The sequence below is a fragment of the Hyaena hyaena genome, unplaced genomic scaffold (genome assembly GCF_003009895.1).
Source record: "Hyaena hyaena isolate Hyena2069 unplaced genomic scaffold, ASM300989v1 scaffold_524, whole genome shotgun sequence".
NCBI lineage: Eukaryota > Metazoa > Chordata > Mammalia > Carnivora > Hyaenidae > Hyaena > Hyaena hyaena.
The window spans coordinates 1,100,447-1,122,145 of record NW_024081155.1 but is presented as its reverse complement, the minus strand read 5'-3'; the positions used below and the strand labels follow the sequence as shown (position 1 = coordinate 1,122,145).

General features: G+C 38.6%; 1 protein-coding gene across 1 annotated transcript in view; it reads right to left on the bottom strand.

The window, feature by feature from the left end:
* IL1RAPL1 (interleukin 1 receptor accessory protein like 1) overlaps nucleotides 1-21,699 on the bottom strand; it is a 656,727-nt gene that overhangs the window by 35,877 nt on the left and 599,151 nt on the right. Inside the window, exons 7-8 of the mRNA XM_039255353.1 lie at nucleotides 16,584-16,716; nucleotides 14,525-14,670 (exon numbers count right to left, since the gene is read on the bottom strand). Of these exons, the coding sequence (XP_039111284.1) occupies nucleotides 14,525-14,670; nucleotides 16,584-16,716 (279 nt within the window). The remainder of the gene's footprint in view (nucleotides 1-14,524; nucleotides 14,671-16,583; nucleotides 16,717-21,699) is intronic.

Below are 21,699 nucleotides of genomic sequence, written 5' to 3'. Positions count from 1 at the left end.
TTCATATGTTCTTACAAGATTCTTTCACTGCAGCTTGAGGGCAATTAGTTTACAAATGATAAAAATGAAGAACAATAGCACAAAGAGACCCGCTTTAGGTCACATGCAACACGTAAAGAGTCAAAACCAAAACATTCTCAAGAAACTGTTTTTCCATCACAGTTCACAATTTCTTCTCAGTACATCTTCATTCATATAAAATTTCAATTCATGGTAATGATTCTTGGGTGGTTTTGAAACTGACCTGTTTGTGCTTTCTTAAATATACCACTGGATTTTTTTTTTTTTGTGCGAAGTAAACATAAAATCTATTTTCATAGTGTAGGAGCTAAGTGCAGGCCACCCCAAAATGGGCCACTTTGGCATGAACATTATTTTGAGTTAGAAAGCAAACAAAACTCGTCAGATTCAGGAAAAGCTCTCTACCTCCCCCTCAACTGCCTGCTGGTACCAGGAGGAGAGTTATTAATGGAGATTCCTCTTTAATAAGATAAGAAACTTATCTGCATAACAGCGCAACCTTTGTTTTCCAAACATTTCCTTTCACCTTCCTGCTAATGGTCTCTCTCCTCTTTGTTTCCTCAGATACCAACCCCTCTCCTGAGCTCCTATAAATGTCAGATTGCCTCACTGTCTTTGGAATTTTCATGTCTGTGTGGGTTCCCCATTTTAAATATTAAATTTGATTTTTTCCTGTTTATCTGTCTCATGTCACTTTCATTCTTAGTCCAGCTAGAAGGAACTTATTCTTCCTCCCTAACAATAGCATTTAAATGTCCATTTTTAATTTAGAGAAATCAACCTCCAGATACATTAATCTTCATAGAACACATACTAAAAATAGCAAATGTGCCCTAAAAGTAGAGACAAACAACAGCTAACATATTTCTAATAGATGGCAAATGTAGTCCTCAACACTAAAATCTAAATATGTTTCCATGGTAATTATTGGAAATCAACACATTTTTTCCTATTATATGACCTGAGAGAGTAGTTAGCATTTTTTATGTGTCATTTCTAATTTCTCACTTTACTGACCTGGTTGTCAAAAGTTCGATATACAGGAACTTCTTATTAAAAGTTACACCTTGCATTCTATGACCCAGTTGTGCCATTGCTCAACTGAGTGTAAGAATTCACAGCCAATAAAAATGCACAGCCATCTCCCTCTTCCCAGAAATGTTGCTTCATTGCCCCAGGATGGTGGCAGACACCCCTCTGGCAGCAGCGATTCAATGACTAAAGACTTCTAAACCAGTGCTTTGCCCATAGCTGGCACTTAATACCTATTTGGTGGATGGGAATGATTTGTTGTTTTTTCACACAGCAGCGTTAAATGAATCACCTTTAAGCAGCCTGCACTGAAGTGAGATTTTTGATCAGGATATGAAACATTGTCAGTCAACAGGTTGTTTTTACCTAGAAATAATGAGAATATCAAGGTGGTTCTGAGAAGCAAGAGTGAGTGGTGTGTTAGTGAGGAGTAGCTATGAATATGTGATCTCTGATCACATATGTGAAATGGGCTGTGTGTGTGTGTGCTAGATGATACCATGGGCTTCTTGCAAATACCTTAAATGGAATTACTATTTTTTAAACTACCTGTTTTTGTGTACTGTAAAGATTTTCTAACCCAAAGATCTGAGTTCTGGTGGATTCCCTCTACTCTCATTTTAAGTTTACTTGTGATTTATAACCTCTATTAGCTGCTAGAGACAGATGTTTGTTAAAATGAATTAAACTTTTGAACATGTAGGTACTGTTTACCCAGTTTTTTGTCTGTTTTGAGTCATATCATTGACCAATCATATTTGGAGGTTCAATTCCTTTTTTTGTTTTTTTGGTAGGCTCCATGCCCAGTGTGGAGTCCAATGTGGGGCTTGAACTCACGACCCTGAGATCAAGACCTGAGCTGAGATCAAGAGTTCGATGCTTAACCAACAAAGCTACCCAGGCACCCCTCCATTCTTAAACTACGCTGCCCTTCTTTACTACACATAATTGAGATTTAGCTGAATACAAGTGTTCAAAACAGGAAATTAGTGGTATTTGCTGCCCATCATATACCTTGTTCTTCCTTGGTAATTGTTATTTGCACCGAACAAACGCTCTATATAGCCTATTTGCATAGGCTGAAATACATGTATTTATGCACATACATGTTGTTAAGACACATTCCTAGGTGGATTTCCTGTTTTAAAAAGGGATATATAAGAATTGTGTCCAACAATGAGGGCCCTCCTGATTTAAAAGGTTAATTATTTAATACTTGGAGAGAGTGCCCTCTTGGATATCTCTTTGAGTAGCAAATGTATTCTATAAAACACAGTTTCATTGAATACATGAGGCAAGTAACCTCATTAAGAGTAGAGTGTGAGGGCAATATACTAATGTTCATATAGGTTCAAAGGTGTTGACCATGTAAGAAGAATGAGGCAATTCGGTGGAATAAATCCCACCTACTGGCTATGTTTCTTTATCATTCCTCCCTCATGGAAACAGTGAACTCAAGAGAGGTAGTTGCTCTTCACCTGTAAGATGCTGCCGAGTTTATAAGAAGATCTATTGTCTAAGCAAAGACCTTGGTATGCCAACTACAGTCCACAGATCAGCAGCATCAACATCAATAAGAAACTTATTTGAAATTCAAATCTTGAGTCCCACCCTGGACTAATGAATTCATACCACTTTTTAACAAACTCTGTAGGTGATCTGTATGTACTATAAAGAATGCAATTGTCAGCGAGCCCTCTTGATCAACTACAGATCCTAAAAGTTAGAACCAAAAACAGACCAGACTGGTTATATTATGCTCCGACTGAAGCCCCTTGTTCTTATTTCTTATCACAGTTTCTTGAAGCATTGATGACGGTGTTTTCCGTGATCAGAACATTCCAACCACCAAGCCAGAAAAGCCCTGATAGCAACTGAATGCATAGCAGACCACAACCCCCAAGGCCTCTTTCCTGACCATGATCGTCGGCGGAACACACACTGATCCCCACCTATGATCATGTGCTCTCTGACCACTCTCTTGCACGCATCCCCCTAAACTCTCCCTACAAAACTCTAGGTGTCCATCTTCCTGGTAGAGTTCGTTTGCTAAAGCTTGAGCCAGCCACCTGTTCCAAATGCCAGCACCCAAAGTAAATGTTTCTCTTTTTTTTCCAATCCCTCATCTCTTGAATTATTGGCTTCTCTTGCAATAAGTTTATCCAAGTTTGTTCCACAAAAGCATATGAAAACTCAGTCAGGAGATACGCTTTTGATTTGTCCAGCCTCCTTGGGATTCCTCAAGATGGGACAGTTGGCCTGGGCAGCACCCCAGGGCTCACCCATTCATTTCCTGAGTTTGTGGCTATGATGGGGGAATCAGTTACACAATAACGACAAAAAAAGACTGTGAATGGCTGTTCTACAGACTTCTAGTGGACCCTCAAGGAGTGGAAACAAGGAACCTAATTTTTATGAATTCCAATGGTATAAGAAACACCCAACTGTTGGCTGGGATGCAACAGGAAGTTACTCAAATAAGAAACCTAAAAGCTATCAGCAGAAGGGAGGAGGAAAAGGGACAAGAGCAGAGAAGGAATGTGTTTTGTTTTGCATGGAGACACTCAACTAGGTGTTTCAGCTGATAGTGCCTTGCCAGGTGTCTCCCACCTGATGGCCTCTTATGTGAGCCAGTCTGAGTCAGATTGGAACTAAGGACATGTGCAGAAGCCCCCCTAAACTGACCTCAAGTTAACTTCAGTTCATTATAACACTAAGATCTCCTCCTATGGGCAGTTGTTTTGCCATTTTTGGAACATAGGATGTATGCACTATCATGTTGACATGCTAGGTACGCACACTTGAGCCAAAAAGTGCCAAGGCAAGCTTCCTGCTCCCATTCCCTAATACACTGAATAAAGGCTTTCTGTACCAACTCCATAAGGAGACAGTGCTTTGAGAGATATCTCCCTGTCTCCTTACTTGTAACAAATAATAAAAAGTTCTTTGCGTTAGACATTTCCTTGGGTTGTGTCCAATTTGATGCACCTCAAGTGGCAATCCGCTTGAGTTCAGTAACAACTACATTGGGTATAATCTTGAAGGGTTTTTAAGATGAAAATACCTGTCTTTCTGTCATTCAGTGGTTCTCAACTGGTGTCAATTTTGCTACCTGAGGACATTGGGCAATATTTGGAAACATTTTTAGTTGTCACAACAAGGGAAGGTACTGTTGGCATCTCATGGGTAGAGGCTGGGAATGCTGCTAAACATTCTACAGTGCCTATGACCAACCCTCACAACACAGAATTACCCAGTCCAAATTGTCAATAGTGGCAAGATTCAGAAACCCCACTGCAGACAAAGTTTATATTACTCAGAATATATTTAATCATCTCATTCATATTTACAAAGTAGGTTACGTACGTGGAATAATTTAATACAGAAATAAAAGTTAAAGGTGTTTATCAAGAATTTAACATTTAGCTGGAAAACAAGTGAAAAATTCCATACAGCAAGTAAAGGACTTCCACTGACTATGTCCATAGATAATTAAATACTAAGAGCTTCGGCCCACATGATTAGTTCAACATGAATGATAAAAACTGAAGGTATATCATTCTTGGTTTTTACCAGGATCATCCCCTTGATATTTATTAACTGAGAAATAAGATAATCATCTACCAATGGCGGTCCTTTTCTTTCCTAAAGATGCTGCTTGGATAGTCTAGTTCACACTAAAGCAAACTATATGACCAAAATGACCAAAAAGCAAAACTATACTACATAAAAAATCTTCATGCTATAACTGATCAGGGAAAAATGGGATCAACAGACTTCTGAAAAGATATTTCAGTGCTGAGGCAAAAGTAAGTTGAATTTAACCTTTCTTACATCATATATTTTATGTCTAAGGAAATAGCTTCAAAGGTTAGTTTTCATGCCTGTAATTTTGGTGGCAAATAACCTTGCTGAAATGTCCATAGCAGGAAACCCAAAGGAACAAAATTGCCAGTATTGGACAATTTGTGCTACTGGTGTAATAGCCATCAAGTGTATTTTTTGTTTTGGTGTTATTTATGAAGAAAAAAAAAAGGAAAGAATTGAGGTCAGCGTTTTAGATGTCTTACACAACTCAGGAGCAGAGAAGCAAGAAAAATGTTACAGGATAGGAAAAATTTTGACTGCAAAATGTCAGATCTTATCCAAGGAGAAAATGTATTAAACTTCATGGCTCTGATGTGGAGATGCTACAGCAACATGACTAAAGTTCCTTAATATGTGGGCATTGCAGAAGCAATGAAGAGGAACAGAACATATCACCCCAAAATATGTCTTTTTGGCATGTGGATTATCTTAGGCTGATTATCTTTAAGAGACTGCAGACACAGGAGACATTTTGAAAACCAAGAAAGTACCCTTTTGTAAGACATGTACATGTATAAGGGAAATCGCCATTTGTATGGGTATGTCCCTTGCTCCACGACTTTAAATCTCTAAAAACCCTCACCAACGGAGAAAGCAATGACTTAAATCTGCATAACAACCACACCCTTGATTACTGCGTTTCTCCTGGAAATCTTCCATAACTGGCTCTCCCACCCCCAGTCTTCTTTTGCCTTTAGTGGGAGATGGTATTTAACATGGTAGCTCAGGCCATTTCAGGGGGTTACCTGATTTTCCTGGATTTCTCCCTTGTATAGAGGAGGTATACAAGTTATTAAACTTCTGTTTGTTTTTCTCCTGTTAATCTGGTTTCTTATTACAGGGAGGTCTCAGACCAGACCTTAGAAGGGTAAAGGGAAAATTTTTTCCTCCCCAGAGTAATACTCAGTAAAAGTGACTCTTGAGTGGATGCCTATTCACTTTTCAATGAGCCACTGTCATTCCAGTGAGATGCCACCAGAAAGAGAGGTAGGAGGGTTTGATATCTGGGCAAAGTTTGGCTATTTCATATTGTGAAGTCAGTGATCAAAGATGTCAAATGTTGCGCCCCCAGAGAGGCTTAAACAGTTCTGTGATCTTACTGTATCTCTCTGTAAATAAATACAGCAGGTAAATAATAACAAGGATAAGGGCATATATTACAGAAATGATTCATTACAAAAAGGGATAAGGAGTCCTCTGGGTATAAATTTATCTGACTTTAAAACAATGCATCTTGGGGCACCTGGGTGGCTTAGTCGGTTAAGCGTCCGACTTTCGCTTAGGTCATGATCTCGCGGTTTGTGGGTTCGAGCCCCGCGTCGGGCTCTGTGCTGACTGCCAGCTTGGAGCCTGTTTCAGAGTCTGTGACTCCCTCTCTCTCTCTCCCTCCCCTGCTCACCCTCTCTCTCTCTCTCTCTCTCTCTCTCCTAGAAATAGGTAAAACATTAAAAAAAAAAAAAAGAAAAACAATGCATCTTAAATGATGTACACATTAATTACATTACTAAAGGTATTTTAGGGACTAGGGAGTTTATTGAGCAAGTCTAATTTCTATTGATTACATTCTTTGGAGGGAGAGTGAAAGTGTACATGTGCAAGAATTGAAATGGGCTTGAGAGGGAAAAGAGAAAACCTAGATGTTTATCATTATTAACTAGTGCCAGTCTTTCAGATACTTTGCTAGTTCTCAAACTACTTCATGATGAATGGATACCCATATTATTGTAATCAGTGTATCTAAACATAATCATTCAGAACATGATTGTTAATGAACATTCCCTTAATGTGACAGTTTCAAAGCTAAACATTTCCTAGAAGGACAATTCTATATTAGGAATGCTTAATATCAATGTAATTTAAAAAGAAGATGGTGGCATTTCAAATTATATTGGCTCTTATTTCCTGTTCATTTAATTTTATGAGTGCCAGACACATAGTAGGTTCTTAATAATTATCATTCAATGCCTAAATGAAAGAAGATCTCCTTTAAGACCGCACATTCAAACTAAAGTAAATCTAATATAAGGTCAAATACAGAATCAATGGAGTTGTAACTAAAGCTGGCCATTTTAATAGAAGATAAATTAGATTTTAAAATTAGATTTGAGGGAGTTCTTAATGGAGCACATTATTCTGCATCCTAAATTACTCAGAAAATCGTGTATGTGGAGCAGAGAAATCACATAATAGCTGCTAACATCTATTGGGTGATAAATATGTGTCAGACACTGTGATACATGTTGCCACATACTAGTTTATTTAATCTTCATAGCTCCTCTATACGGTAGGTACTATTATTATTCCCATTTTATGGAAGTGAAATTTGAGGCTCAGAGAGATTAAGTGATTTACCCAAGATAGTGGGGCCAGACACTTGGTTCCTGGACCTGGTCTGAAAATGTAAGCTCCACATTCTGTTTTGTTCCCTATTCACTTATGTTTTATGTCCACCTCTTAACCTCATGCATGATCAATCATTAACTTTATCTTTTGAGTTATCTGATTGTTTTGAGGTATCTGATTGTTCCTCCCAAATAGTGTGTCATTGTCTGGAAGAATGCTTACCTCTATATTGTTTCAAGACCCTCTCTCTCAAGGCTCCAAGAAACCCCTCCCCCTCCTCTCACATATTTACCTCCTTCCCCAAACACATACAAGTTTTCCCTAGGCTTATTTTGGGAATGACCCCAGCTTTCTTGATGGGTTGTCCAGATAATAAAGCTTTCTTTGTTTCAAAATCAGTGTCTCAGGGGTGGCTCAGTTTGTTGAGTGTTGGACTCTTGGTTTCGGCTCAGGTCATGATATCATGGTCATGGGACTGAGCCCCATGTTGGGTTCCGTGCTGAGTGCAAAGCTTGCTTGGGACTCTCTCCCTCTTGCCTTTCTCCTGCTTGCGCATGTGTTCACTCTCTCTCTCTCTGTGTCCCTCTCTCAAAAATAAGTAAATAAGCTTTTGAAACCAACAACAACAACAACAACAACAACAACAAACAACAAAATCTGTGTCCCAGACATTGACTTACTGAGCGCTGGGTGCGTGGACACGATTAAATTCAGTAACCATAACACAGTAAACACAGAGTTGGGTTGGAATAGACAGCATTGCTGCAGAGTCTACACCTTTAACCATTAAAGTGCTTTGTTCCCTATAGTAAACACGTCCACACTGTGAGGCCATCCAGAGTTATTGTATGGCCAAGAAACACAGTGAAGAAGGAATTTAGGACTGCCTGTCTGTTGGGTGCAAGAGCGGCTAGGCCTGAGGCCACAGCAAAGTGCTGCTCTGAAGAATCCTTTGTGTCAGGGAAATTGGAAACAAAGAATGGAGGGAATAGGAAACGTCAGGATTTTGGAGTGAAACTAAAAAGGTGAAGACCAGTGTTGGATGCATGTCAAGTCAGGCAGCAGCAATTAGAAACCCAAGCAAAAGCATCTGGGTAAAAGTTTCAGAAACCAAAACATGAAATTCACTCACAAATAGGCAACAGTGGGAATGAGAAATATCACAGAAGTGAATGTGCCAACTTTGTGCTTTGTTTCTTTTTCAAGCAAGCTTGTCAGGTCAGGGACTAAAGACTAATGCCTCATGGCCCTTGCCCCTTCATTCTTGATCTCTTGTTCATTGCATAATCTAGTTCTCTGTAGAGTAAGTGAAATATATCTACACTGCATATCTGACATGATCTTAACTGTCTGTCCAAGTACCTTTCCTGGCTAAAGGAATCAACAATTTTGAATATTCCCATAGAAACTTTTTCTTTCTTTTTTTCTAAGATCTTATTTTTTTAAAGTAATTTCTACATCGAACATAGGGCTCAAACCCACAAACCTGAGATAGAGAGCTGCATGCTGTCGTGACTGAGTGAGCCAGGCACCCCTCATAGAAAGTTTATCTATGGTCAAATTTCCTAGCAAATTTCACTCAGTTTTTGTAAAAGCCTGGTCTAGAATCTAGCCTAGTTCAATCCTACTTGAATTATTTATTGTAGTATCCTCTCAGCATTAAGAACGACTCATTTGAGGGGCGCCTCGGTGGCTCAGTTGGTTGAGTGTCTGACTTTGGCTCAGGTCATGATCCCACAGTTTGTGGGTTTGAGCTCCTCATCGGGCTCTGTGCTGACAGCTGGGAGCCTGGAGCCTGCTTTGGATTCTGTCTCTCTCTCTCTCTCTCTCTCTCTCTCTCTGTCCCTCCCTGGCTAGTTCATTCTCTCTCTCTCTCTCTCTCTCTCGAAAATAAACACACACACACACACACACACACACACACACACACACACACACACGAAAGACTCATTTGATACATGTGAGTGATACCTCCAAGAATCCATAAGAAGGAGAGGTTTCGCCATCCCAAAATATGCCACTTTGGCATGAGGACAGTTTTGAACTAAACACAATCAAAACATAGTCTCAAGAAAACCTTTTACCTCTCCCTTAACTACCTAAATGAAATTAGATAGGGGGCGAAGCCCAGAAAGAAATCTAGCACCTGAGATAACTTTATATCTGAAGGACCTATCTATCTATACGATGTCAAGGCAAACATCTAATTACCAAACATCAGCTCTTCTTATTGTCCTGGGAATTACCCTCCTCCCCTTTGACGCCCCAGGCCTCTGCCCTGTTCCTTAGCTCAGGATGGCATAGAAGCCTCAACTGCCTGACTTGTCCTTGAATCTCATCATTCTGCGGCTCCCATATGTATGCTATTAAATTGGTTTTTCTCTTGTTAATCTGTCTTATGCCAATTTAATTATTAAACCAGCCAAAGAACCTAGAATGGAAGTAAGGACAGGTTTTCTTTCTTTCTTTTTTTTTTTTTCTTTTCTCTGTGAACCTTTTATTTTATTTTATTTTTTTACAAATAGTTTATTGTCAAATTAGTTTCCACATAAAGGACAGGTTTTCTATCCTAATACACACCACCCAATGGAGGGCTCTGACATCATTTTTATCATGTCAACAGTACTGAACCAAAGGTAATGGTGGAGGAAAACATGCTTACATTACTTGCACAGAGGTGTATCCCGGCAAGTGTACCTGTCAGAAAACCTGATAATGGTGGTTTGCAAGGTCTGTATTCATCAAATGGTTTAACATATGTCTTTAGAGAGGTTTTAACACGAAAGGCTTTGAAGGTCTGTGAGATAAGGTAAGAGATTTATGAGTAAATGGCAGAAAAATATGATTAATAGTGACAGCTTCCAGTTCCTTCTCTGAGCTTTTAGTCTTCTGAGTAATATGGCAACTCATCTGGGAATTCTGTAATTGCTACCATGATAACATTGTGACTCTTTCAAGGACTCTGTGGTCCAAGACCAAAGCTTTAGACCTGCGTGTGCTGTGCCTTGACCATCTGAAACTTGCAAGGCTGAGGAACTTGCAGTCACACCTCATGCTAACCAAATTCCTTTCTTTTTCACAAAGATGATCGGGATAGAACATTCCCCATGATCATAAGCCTCTTGAGGGCAGGAGACTGCATGCCTTGCTCACTTTGTGGACTGATGACTCATTTGCTGCAGCTCCCTTAAGAGGAAGCCACAAGCTAATTTTAAAAGGAACTTTGGGAGTACATGACCTTGAAGAACAAACACTTTCTTTGCTTCTTAATGCTTTTGTTTTACTAAAACCAAAATGCTTGTAGTATAAATACATATTTGAAAACTATTGTGAATTTAAGTATTAATGACTGCTCCAATATTGGCCACAATTTTCTTCTTCAGTTTAGGGAACCAGACAGTATAAGGAAAGTTTTTCAAACAATTTCCTTGATTCTTCAATCATTTATTTTTGTAGTGCTAGAAGCCTTTTTAGCTATGGGCAACTTAACCTTAGGCCACAAATGCTAAAAATAGCCTAGGGGTGTTTCACCCTTCCTGGCTGTGTGCCTATCTGCAAGAATAGAGCTTCAATAGTTTATCCTCCTCAGGTATAATTCATTTTCCTCCTTTTTTCCTTATGATCCTGTAGGGGCCAAGGGCAGGCCACCCCAAGATGGGCCACTTAGGTATGAACATTTTTCTGAGCTGAAAGCAACGGAGACCCTATGGGCTCAAGAGAAACTTCTGTCCTTTCCTTATCTACATCGAAGACTTAAAATTAGCTGTCTTTCCCTGAATAAACGTTATTAGCAGAGACACATTTTTTAAAATTTATTTATTGTGAGAGAGAAAGCATGGGAGCAGGGAATGGCAGAGAGAGATGAAGAGAGAGAGAATCCTAAGCAGGCTCCACAGTGTCAGTGCAGAGCCTGACAGGGGGCTCAAACTCACGAACCGTGAGAATATGACCTAAGCTGAAATCAAGAATCAGATGAATGGAAAACAAGAGATGGATGCTTGACTGAAGGGGCCACCCAGGCACCCCTAGCGGAGATAAATTGTACCTGACGCGTCCATCCATATGGCAGGGAAAACATCCAATTACCAAACATCTATCCCTCTTACCATCCTGTGAAATGCATTTCTTTCCTCTAAAGTCCCAGACCCCTACCCTCTTCTCCTTAGTTGAGGATGACACACACACCTCATTTTGCCTGTCTTTGGAATTTCCGTGTCTGTGTGGATCCCCCCCACATACACTATTAAACGTGATTTTTCTCCTATTAATCTGTCTCAAGTCAATTTGATTCTTAATTCAGCTAAGAAAGACCCTTGAAGGGAACAGGAATTCTTGCTCCCTGACAATCAATACTTAATGGTTACTCCTACCTTGTCCTAAAAAGAAATAAGTGTTGTCCAGGAAGTTTATTTATTTATTTTTGAGAGAGAGAGAGAGACAACACAAGTGAGGGAGGGGCAGAGAGACAGGGAGAGAGAGAATCCTAAGCTGAATCCAAAGAGTCGGGTGCTTGAGAAGCCTGGTTGGCTCTGTCACTGAAAGCATCAAACTTTTGCTCAGGTTATGATCTCATTCAGGGTTTGTGCGTTCAAGCCCTGCACTGGGCTCTGCGCTGACAGCCTGGAGCCTTCTTCAGATTCTGTGTCTCCTTCTCTCTGCACCCCTCCCCAGCTTGTGTTTTTTTTTTCTCTCTCTATCTCAAAGATAAATAAAAAGTGAAAAACATTTAAAACAATTTTTTAAAATAGTTGGATGTTTAACCAATTGAGCCACCCAGGTACCCTAACTCAACAGAGTTTTCCATGTGCTCTATATCTTTTCCCCTCTTCTTCCCTTCTTGAGAAATAATTCAGACTCTAATTAGAGCATATTCAAGGGAGTGACCAGGATAGTGGAAGTATTATATCTACAGAAAGGAAAAAGAAATAAAAAAAAACTAAACAAGTTGAATCCAGGGAAATAGAGGCCCAGGAGCATCATGGTGATAATCAACAAACTTTTGAAGAGCTGCGTGGGGGGAGAGAGATTAAAAGTGTAGAACTGGGGTCAAGAAGTAGACAGTGAAACAGGGATGCTTTCTAACATGTTTTTCTAGAGATAGGACTGGCTTCCTTCAGAGGGAATGTGATCCAGCATAAGCTGGCTGAACACTTAGGAAGATGTTACAGAGTGGTTCAGTTACACAACAGGTAAGTTGCTTCCAACCTTGGGAAGCTATTTCTGTCCTTTTATAGCTATAACATTTCTGTTCTCAATTCCTTCATGTTAAGCTATAGAAAGAACCAATCACTGCTACCTGCTCCTTACCTTTTCCCTCTACTCACATCCTCCAAAGGTAGGCTATTTTAATACTGCAGTCACCTGACAAAAGAGGTGTCTGTTTTAATAGCTTTCAGTAACACTATTCTAAGGGAATCTATTGCACAGTGAAGTGTGGGGGGTGGGGGACAGTCTTCAATGTTCTCTTTCTTTTTCAACCTCAAAGAGTCTAGGATTAAACATGTGCTTTGAAATTAAAATCATTATAAATTTGCTGAGTAAGAGAACATCAAGTGTACTCACTCCCCAAACTGGAAAGGTTTCACTTAGCATAACGTATGAAAAAAAAAATGTTTTTCTCTTGTCATATACATGAAACATTTCTGAGTGAAGGCATTGTTCTAAGTTTACAGCTGTCCTGTTAAAAAATAAAAAGAAATAAAATAAAAAACAAGCCCCCAGTGGGAGTCATTTGCCTCCCAACAGCAAATCAAGACTTATCTATGGTTTGGACCTATCTCAAGAATGTGACCTTTGATTTACTTATTTTTTATTATTATTTTTTTAATGTTTATTTATTTTTGAGAGAGAGAGAGTGTGAGCTGGGGAAGGGCAGAGTAAGAGGGAGATGGAGGATCTGAAGCAGACTCTGTGCTGTCAGTAGAGAGCCTGATGTAGGACTTGAACTCAGGAGCTGTGAGATCACACCCTTGAGATCAGGCCCTGAGCTAAAGTCAGATATTTAACCAGTGAGCCACGCAGGTGCCATAGGAAGGTGACCTTTTAAAAGCCAATATGAAATGACCAGATCAGCACAGGTGAGTCATATGCGTGATAAGTGTCTGACATCAGCTCAGGTCATGATCTCACAGTTTGTGAGTTCAAGCCCCTCATCGGTCTCTGTGTGGACAGCTCAGAGCCTGGAGCCTGATTCACATTCTGTGTCTCCATCTCTCTCTCTCTGCTCCTACCCTGTTCATGCTCTGTCTCTGTCTCTTTCTCTCAAAAATAAATAAACAAACAAAAAAAAAGCCCTGCCTTTCCCAGTCTCCCACTCACCTAGGGAAGCCATCCTGGCTTGAAAAAATCCTTTCTTTCTTTTGTTAATAACTTCTTGCCCCACCCTCCTTCTTATAAAAGCCTTCCATTGTGTGCCAGCTCTGCCCCATTCATGGGTCATTTAATAAAGCCAACTGGATCTTCAAATTTAGTCAGCTGAATTTTGTTTTTTAATAGGCTCTAACTGGAAACAATTCAATCCATATTTACGCATGGTTTAACTCTGTGACTCAAGTGTTGGGGCTGCTGTGGAATCAGATTTCGTGCAGCAGATATTGTACTTGATTACGACCTGTCTTACTTAAATTATTAATAGTGAGTAATAATTGAATGATAATTCATTAATAAGTAATTAATGGATTGCTATTAATCCTGAGAAGATCTTACACATGGAAAAGTTATCCAAGGCAGAAAACAATGTCAAGAAGTCCTGCAATGGGGAATCCCTCAGCCATGATTCTTACACCAAAGAAGGAAGCTTCAAATAGAGAACACAATCTGACTTAAAATTATTCTCGTTAGTTTTTAGTGGTTTCCCTATTTGTGACAATAATAAAAATAGCATTTAACTTCACTTCTCTCGTATACAGGTTTCGTGCCAAGCCGTTCACATTTCTTGGCTTTTTTCATCCTTAAAACACACTGAAAAGTTGCTACCATTGTTTACTGTTGGCTGGCGAGGATCAGGAAACTGAAGCTTAGGGAACTGAGTATCACCCCCAAGGTTCTAGATTTGGTGGTAAAGCCCAGCAAGGAATCTATATTTGACTCTAGATCCTAAGCTACTCACCCTTCCTCCGCGTTATCTGCCTTGATGGCCCTAATGCCATGGTGATTATTTTATTTAGGAGAAACTGATGTAGAAAAACACATTTTTGGGGGGGTTCCCAGTTCTTTCGTTTTCTACTTTCAGGACTACTCAAGCTTAGAAGGTGACACTCACCCCGTTTGTGAAGGAGAACACTGGCATGCCGACGTCCATTTCCATTTTCAACATAACAAGAGTAATTTCCCAAGTCACCTTCTTCTACAGAGTCCACGATTAATGAGATGGAAACTTCCTGTTCCCCGAGATGCTCCTTGAGAATTCTAAAATATAAAGCAAAACGAAACAAAAAACCCCACACAAACATACACAAGACGTGAAAAAGAAAAAAATTTAGATGAATGTGAATGTGCTGGGACAATACCTACAGCATCTACGCTTCAAATTTGGCTCTGGATTGATGCCATCTTAATTAAATTATATCATGCCCTTTTCCTCTTCACTTCTAATGAGGAAGCTTGTTTTTGGACATGCTAATGAAGCTGCAGTTAATTATCTCTCTTAGCAGGACAATCACACTGTCATGATAAAGAGGTGAGAAAGACCTTGAAGAAAAGTTTACAGATTGCTTTTCCTTTAAGAAATATGATATGGCAAAGGTGAGATAAGAAATTCTAATGTCTTAGGTTGGAGGACTAATTATAGATCAGGTTAGTGTTTTTTTTTTTTTTTTTTAAAGGAAGAATAGAACATTTCTGAGCTATTTTGACATTTTGGTTGAAAGCTCCAGCCTGGCATTTTTTAAAAAAATATGATACAAATCAATTGACTATCTTAAAAGAAATGTGAAATTATAAACCTGTAGACTACATATTCTGATGAACTGTTTAATTCTGACATTAAAATTAATGGTAAACACTAACCTCACCATCAAAGATTCTCATAATCTTTCAGAGCAAATAGAAAACTTCAAATCAAGGCTCCCTTTCCCTGCTTCCAATGGCCATCTCCACCCTCGCATCTGTTTCGTAACTCATATCTGCACATTACTTCCTAATGTAGATTTAAAGAAAAATATTTTTCTAGATTCTTTCTTGAGCACCCATCAAAAGAGAGGGTAAAAGTTAGGAGGTTTATTGTCCTTCCTTAACGTTAACATTTCAAACTATGTGGGTAAAAGATAATAGTGAAGTTGTAAATATGAAAAATGGTAGAGGAACATTTTACTACATATTGGAGAATTGCCCATCTGGGCATTTCAGAACCCAACTGGAGTACAATATTCTTGTGTATTTGTTGCCAGGAAGAAGATCCCAATAGAAATAACCCTATATGATAGTTTTATACGTTTTTATTTTCCACTGAAAAACTTTTTCACTTATATCTTTGATCAAGTTTTACAAGTCTTTGCATTTAGGAAGAGGAACCTTCATTTAAATGTCCATCTATACCCAGAAGACAGTACCTTTAGATGGGACAATGTTTATACATGATCAGCATTTGATTCACTTATAACTTTATTATTTATGTGCTTGCTTACTTGCACTACGATTAAAAATGAGTATCTATGTCCAAGCATAATTTTAGTCATAATTGAATATTTACTTAAAAGTAAATGAACAAATACGTACTTTTTAAAAAGAGATTTAAGCATTATGTCCTCAAAAAAAAGGTATTTTCTAATGGTTTATTATGTATCATTCCCACTATATTAACATTTAGATCTTAAAGTCAGACTAAAAAAGACAATGAAAACATTTTGTGCTTCCTTTATCATTCCTATCAAGTGCTTTATAGTCTACTTAATGGCTCAAATTTGTAAAAACATATAAAAGGAAATGACAAAGATTGTGTTTGGATGAGTCCTCACACCTTACAAATACTTATAAATATTTTCTCTTAACAATTAAAAAAAAGATCTCTTATAAACAAAAGGTACAATATCACATTTTCCATATTTGATGGTATTTTGGTCTGTCTCATACTAAATATATTCTTTAGCGAAAAACTCCTTTTTATTTTTAAATTCTCTGCAAATAGCATTCATGTTCTGCAATTCCATTGTCTGTATCGTAATAGTATTTTGCCTCATTGCCATTAAATGTTGACATATTTTTATAATAGTAACCCCCCCAACATAATAAAAACCCATTTATTTTCCTTTAGATCACTTTCTATTCACTAACAGAGCTAATGTTAACTTGACTGTACATGTTTAAAGAAAAAAATATTTTACCTAATGTCACTTTCCCAAACTCGATTTTCATCCAGATCTTCAATAAACTTCTCTCCTTTCATCCAGTAAATTAAAGGACTGACATCTCCACTGTACCCAAAGAAAGCTCTGCAGGTTAGATTAGCTGAATCGCCTGCAGAGAGAAGGGATAGAAATGTGTTATAAAATTATTCGTACACTCGTATTTTAGGCAAACTGGCAGGTAACATTTTAATCACTTCAATAATTTAATGAAACATTTACCTAAAATGTTTTTTCAGATATTTTTAATCTTTGTCAAATTTATAGAATATGTGCTTTTGACAGTTTGTTTAATGAAATAGGAGTTACAAGATTTTGAAGACTAGTCGGCTATTTTATAGAAGGTTCTCCCAGTTATGCTTGCCTCGTGTTTTTACACGATTAGATTTAGGTTATGAATTATTGGGAATGATACCACAGAGGTGATGTGCCCTTTTCAAAGCATGATATCAGAAGGTACATAATATTAGTAACTATAAGATTTTACAGGGCAGGTAGAAGGTGTTTCTGTTTGGAAGTGGAAAATGGAAAGGAAATCTAATCTTTGGATGGGAAACAGAAGGAATTGTAAATCCAGAATCCTCTAAAAATGTTATTAAGATATTTCCACTATATATGGAATAATGTTTTAATTAAGGAAACTGACACATGCTCAGGTAGATAAGCACATTAAAAAACAAATGAACAACTCATGAGAATAAATACTTGGGATTTTTATTAGATGTAAAATCAATGATGCAACTGCAGAGATTAGTTTCTTTCAACATGCTACTCAGGAGACACCATTGTAATGATGAGTACAGATTGGTTGATCACTTAATAAGGTAAGTGGAGGTCTCTGACTAAAAGGTGGAAGTGAATTGCATGCCTGCAAAAGTAAGGTTTATTTCCGGATAGTTTATGCCATTTTGCAAACACCTGGTTTCCCCAAGCCTTAGCCGGCATTAGAGAACTGAAATATTCCAGTACATACTAGTTATAAGTTCCTGTTGCCTCCCAAGTGGAGCCAGAAAACGGATGACAAGATAAGGAGCTGTAAGGGCTTACTCCAACTTGAACTGGGGCAAGGGGACTGTTAGGGTATACAGAGTGCCAAGGGCAGACTGCCCAAAGATGGGCCACTTTGGCATACTGATTATTTTATTTTTTTAATGTTTATTTCTGAGAGAGAGAGCAAGAGAGCGAGAGCAAGAGCGAGAGAGAGAGAGAGAGAGAGAGAGAGTGAGCGAGTGCAAGCAACGAAGCAGGGGAGGGGCAGAGAGAGAGGGAGACACATAATCTGAAGCAGGTTCTAGGCTCTGAGCTGTTACCACAGAGCCCTATGTGGGGCCTGAACCTATGAGATTATGACCTGAGCCAAAGTCAGAAGCTCAACCGACTGAGCCACCCAGGTGCCCTGGCATACTGATTATTTTAAATGAAAGTTACTTAAGAGACAGCCTGTACAAGAAGGACATTCAGACCATCTCTTGTCTCTCTGAACGCAAGAAATAAATATCCCATGTGAAAGGTACTCTCCCTGTACCAGAAGGTAAAGAAGACATCCTTATCATCCGATAGAGGGAATTTAGAGCTGAGAAGGCTATATAAACAACCCTTGCTATTTTTACCAATGTCCTACTGCAGTCAATATTCTGTTTGGAATTCCTTACTAATGGAAACTCTCAAAGTTTTCTTTGTCCTGTCAATTCCTCAGAGATTTATTGCCTCTTTGTCTGAAAAGTAAAAAAACAAAAAACAAAAACAAAAACAAAACCTGCCTGCCTTAGTCATTTCTTTAGTAATCAATTTCATTATTGGGCCTCTGTGTGCATGTAATAAAACTGTGAGTTTTTTTTTCTCTTGTAAATCTGTCTTATATCAATTCTTAGTCCAGCTGGAAGAGCTTGAATGGGAGAGGAAGATTTTTTCCTTCTCCTCAGGTATTACAAGAAGGGCTGAAAAGTAGACCCCAGCAACACCTTTGTTGGCATCTGAAACAAGCAAACTTTCTCAACTTCATAAATTTTTGAGAAGATTCTAAAGGATCCTGGCAACTAAATTCCTTTAAAGTGCAATGAAGGAGGGTCCTAAAGACTGGAAACCTCAGAGCTATGAGTTAATAGTGAACGTATTGTGAAACTGTGCTTATGAGTGATTCCGTGAGTATACCTACTTGCAAATGACATATTTGATAAAGGGTTAGTATCCAAAATATATAAAGAACTTATAAAACTCAACACCAAAACAAATCCAATTAAAGAATGGGCAGAAGACATGGACAGACATTGTTCCAAAGAAGATAGATGGCCAACATGAAAGGATTCTTGACATCATTCACCATCAGGGAATAGAAATCAAAACTACAATGAGATATCATCTCACACCTGTCAGAATGGCTAAAATTAACAACATAAGAAATAACAGGTGATGGCTAGGATGTGGAAAAAGAGGAACTCTCTTGCACTGTTGGCGGGAATGCAAAGTGGTGCGGGAACTCTGGAAAACAATATGGAGGTTCCTCAAAAAGTTAAAAATAGAGCTATAAGTAACTGCACTACTGGATATTTACCCAAAGAATACAAAAATACCAATTCGAAGGGACACATGCACCCCAATGTGTCCACACACACACACACACACACACACATGCACACACACACACACACACACAGGAATATTACTCAACCCTAAAAAGAATGAAATCTTGCCTTTTGTAATGACATGGTTGGAGTTATAGAGTATTATGCTAAGTGAAAGTCAGAGAAAGAACTACCATGTGATTTCACTCATATGTGGAATTTAAGAAACAAAACAAGCAATCATAGGGGAAAAAAAGAGAGGCAGACCAAGAAACAAACTCTTAACTATAGAGAAGACACTGATGGTCACCAGAGGGGAAGTGGGTGGGGGATGGATTAAACAGGTGATGGGGATTAAGGATTTCACTCATGATGAGCACTGGGTATTGTATGGAAGTGATGAATCACTAAATTGTACACCTTAAACTAATATTATACTGTATGTTTACTAACTGTAATTCAAATGAAAATGTTAAAAAATAAATTCTATTCTCCAAGTTCTACAATTTTTACTTGATAAAATTAATATTAGCTTTACTATGTGCATTGTGTAAGAACAACTCATAAATTCTTGCTCATTGAATATTTCTAAGATGGCATGATACAGGCTTCTTTTATCTCTGTTTACGTCTCCACGTCCTCATGGATTTTGATTCTATATACAATAGTCATCATTAGTGACAAGATAAGGAAAGTGAAGAAAATGTCTACAACTTTTAAGAGGCAAAATGGAGCTCCAAGTAGGTTCCTTATTATTAATTTTTATATATAAATATTTTCTAAATATTGTAATATGTAACCCCTCACCCTTCCTTGAAGAGTATTTACATTACCAAATGGATAACTGAATGTCAATCTTATTAACTGGAAATCAACTGCAAATTTCTATGGGAAGCGTCAATCCAATGTTAGAAAACAATTTCAAATCTAATATTCTTTGCTTTCACTGCTTTTGTGCAACTTAATTACCTATTATAGTGCCAAGTAGTCATGTACTCAGCAGTAAATCTCAAAGTTCTACCTGGTGTGATGATTAACATCACATGCCCAAAGAATCTACATATATTATAGAGTTTAAAAATCACATGTATCAATAATTACACAATCAGACTTTTAAGAGATCAAGTTTTAATTCTTAGGTGGCAGTTAGTGGCTGTAACTAATAAATAGAAGTCTCTAGAAACTGCTCACTTTACCATCACAGTTTTATTAAATATGGGGGTTTATAAATAATGATCATGTCATTAGTAGCTCAGCTTGATCTTTGTTAGCAGAGAAGTGAAGTGAATCTCTCACTGGGACCTGAGTTTGTTTCTCTTACCACAATCCTCCCTTCCCAGATGAAGGGATTTTCCATTACCTAATTCTTCAGGTCTCTCATTTGCAAGCTTTGCACTTCCACACCTAGAAAATGGCTCCCGCACCCATGTGAGCAATGATTTGTTTTCTCAACCATTCGTGGCTCACTTGGTTTTTAACTACCTACTTTGCCTTGAGCCACAGTACTGGAGGTATTGGCAGTGTTATGGGGCACCTACGGGAACTCTATGCACACTTGGACCCGGCTTGCTGCAGGTCAAAAATTTGAATTCCTGGAAGAATAAAAGAGGTTGGAGGGAAAAACAGAAAAGCACTCCAGGCTGAGAGGAAAGAGCATGAATGAGAGAATGCCAAGAACTTTGGAGGAAATACCTAACTTCAGAGTGGCTGAAGCTCAAGTGCATGTAAGGGTGGGGAGAGGCCTAGGGAGAGAATAGAACAGCACTAATGAGGCCAGAGCAGTGATAGCTGTATCCTTCTAGGTGGGCCATGGTGAAGACTTGGGCCTTCCATTTAAAGGCAGTGCTAAGCTAGAGAAACGTTTCAAGTAGGAGACTGGCATAACCACATGTGAATTCTAAGGAAATTGCTCTTACTGTATTTGCAAAACTGGGACTGGACCAGAGAGAATAAAGAAGGATTTAGAATGTTACAATATCTTGGGATCACATAAGGAATAGTCACTGCAAAGATCGGATTATTTCCACATAATTCCTTAAAAAGTGAAAGCAGTGATACAGGTCACTATGCTTTTTATCAAGATGATAAGAAGCTTTTCAAAGTGGAGGTGAAATAGAAATCCTGATAAGGTAGAACACATTTTTTATTTTTATAATTTACATGCACCGGTATTGTAAGGGGGGGTGGGTAGAGAGAGAGAGAGAGAAAGAGAGAGAAACAGAGACAGATGGATTGGGGAGTTGTCAGCTGCCTCTCAATGCAATTGGGATAGAAAATCAACCTGAGCAGAGAGCTCTGTTCTGTGAAGAGATTTTTGAGTGGTTTCTGTTAATTATACCTACTTGTGTGGCTGAACACCATGACAGCATGCCCCTTCTGCACAGCTATGCTAAGAGGACAGGACAGTAGCAGCCCCCACCCTGGGAAGACAGTCTGAAAGGAAGTGCCAGGTAAAGTCTGGCTCACACCTGAGACTACCCAACTGCCTAGTGTTGGGGAGGAAAGCTGTGTCCACCCAGTAAGTACTTTTCATT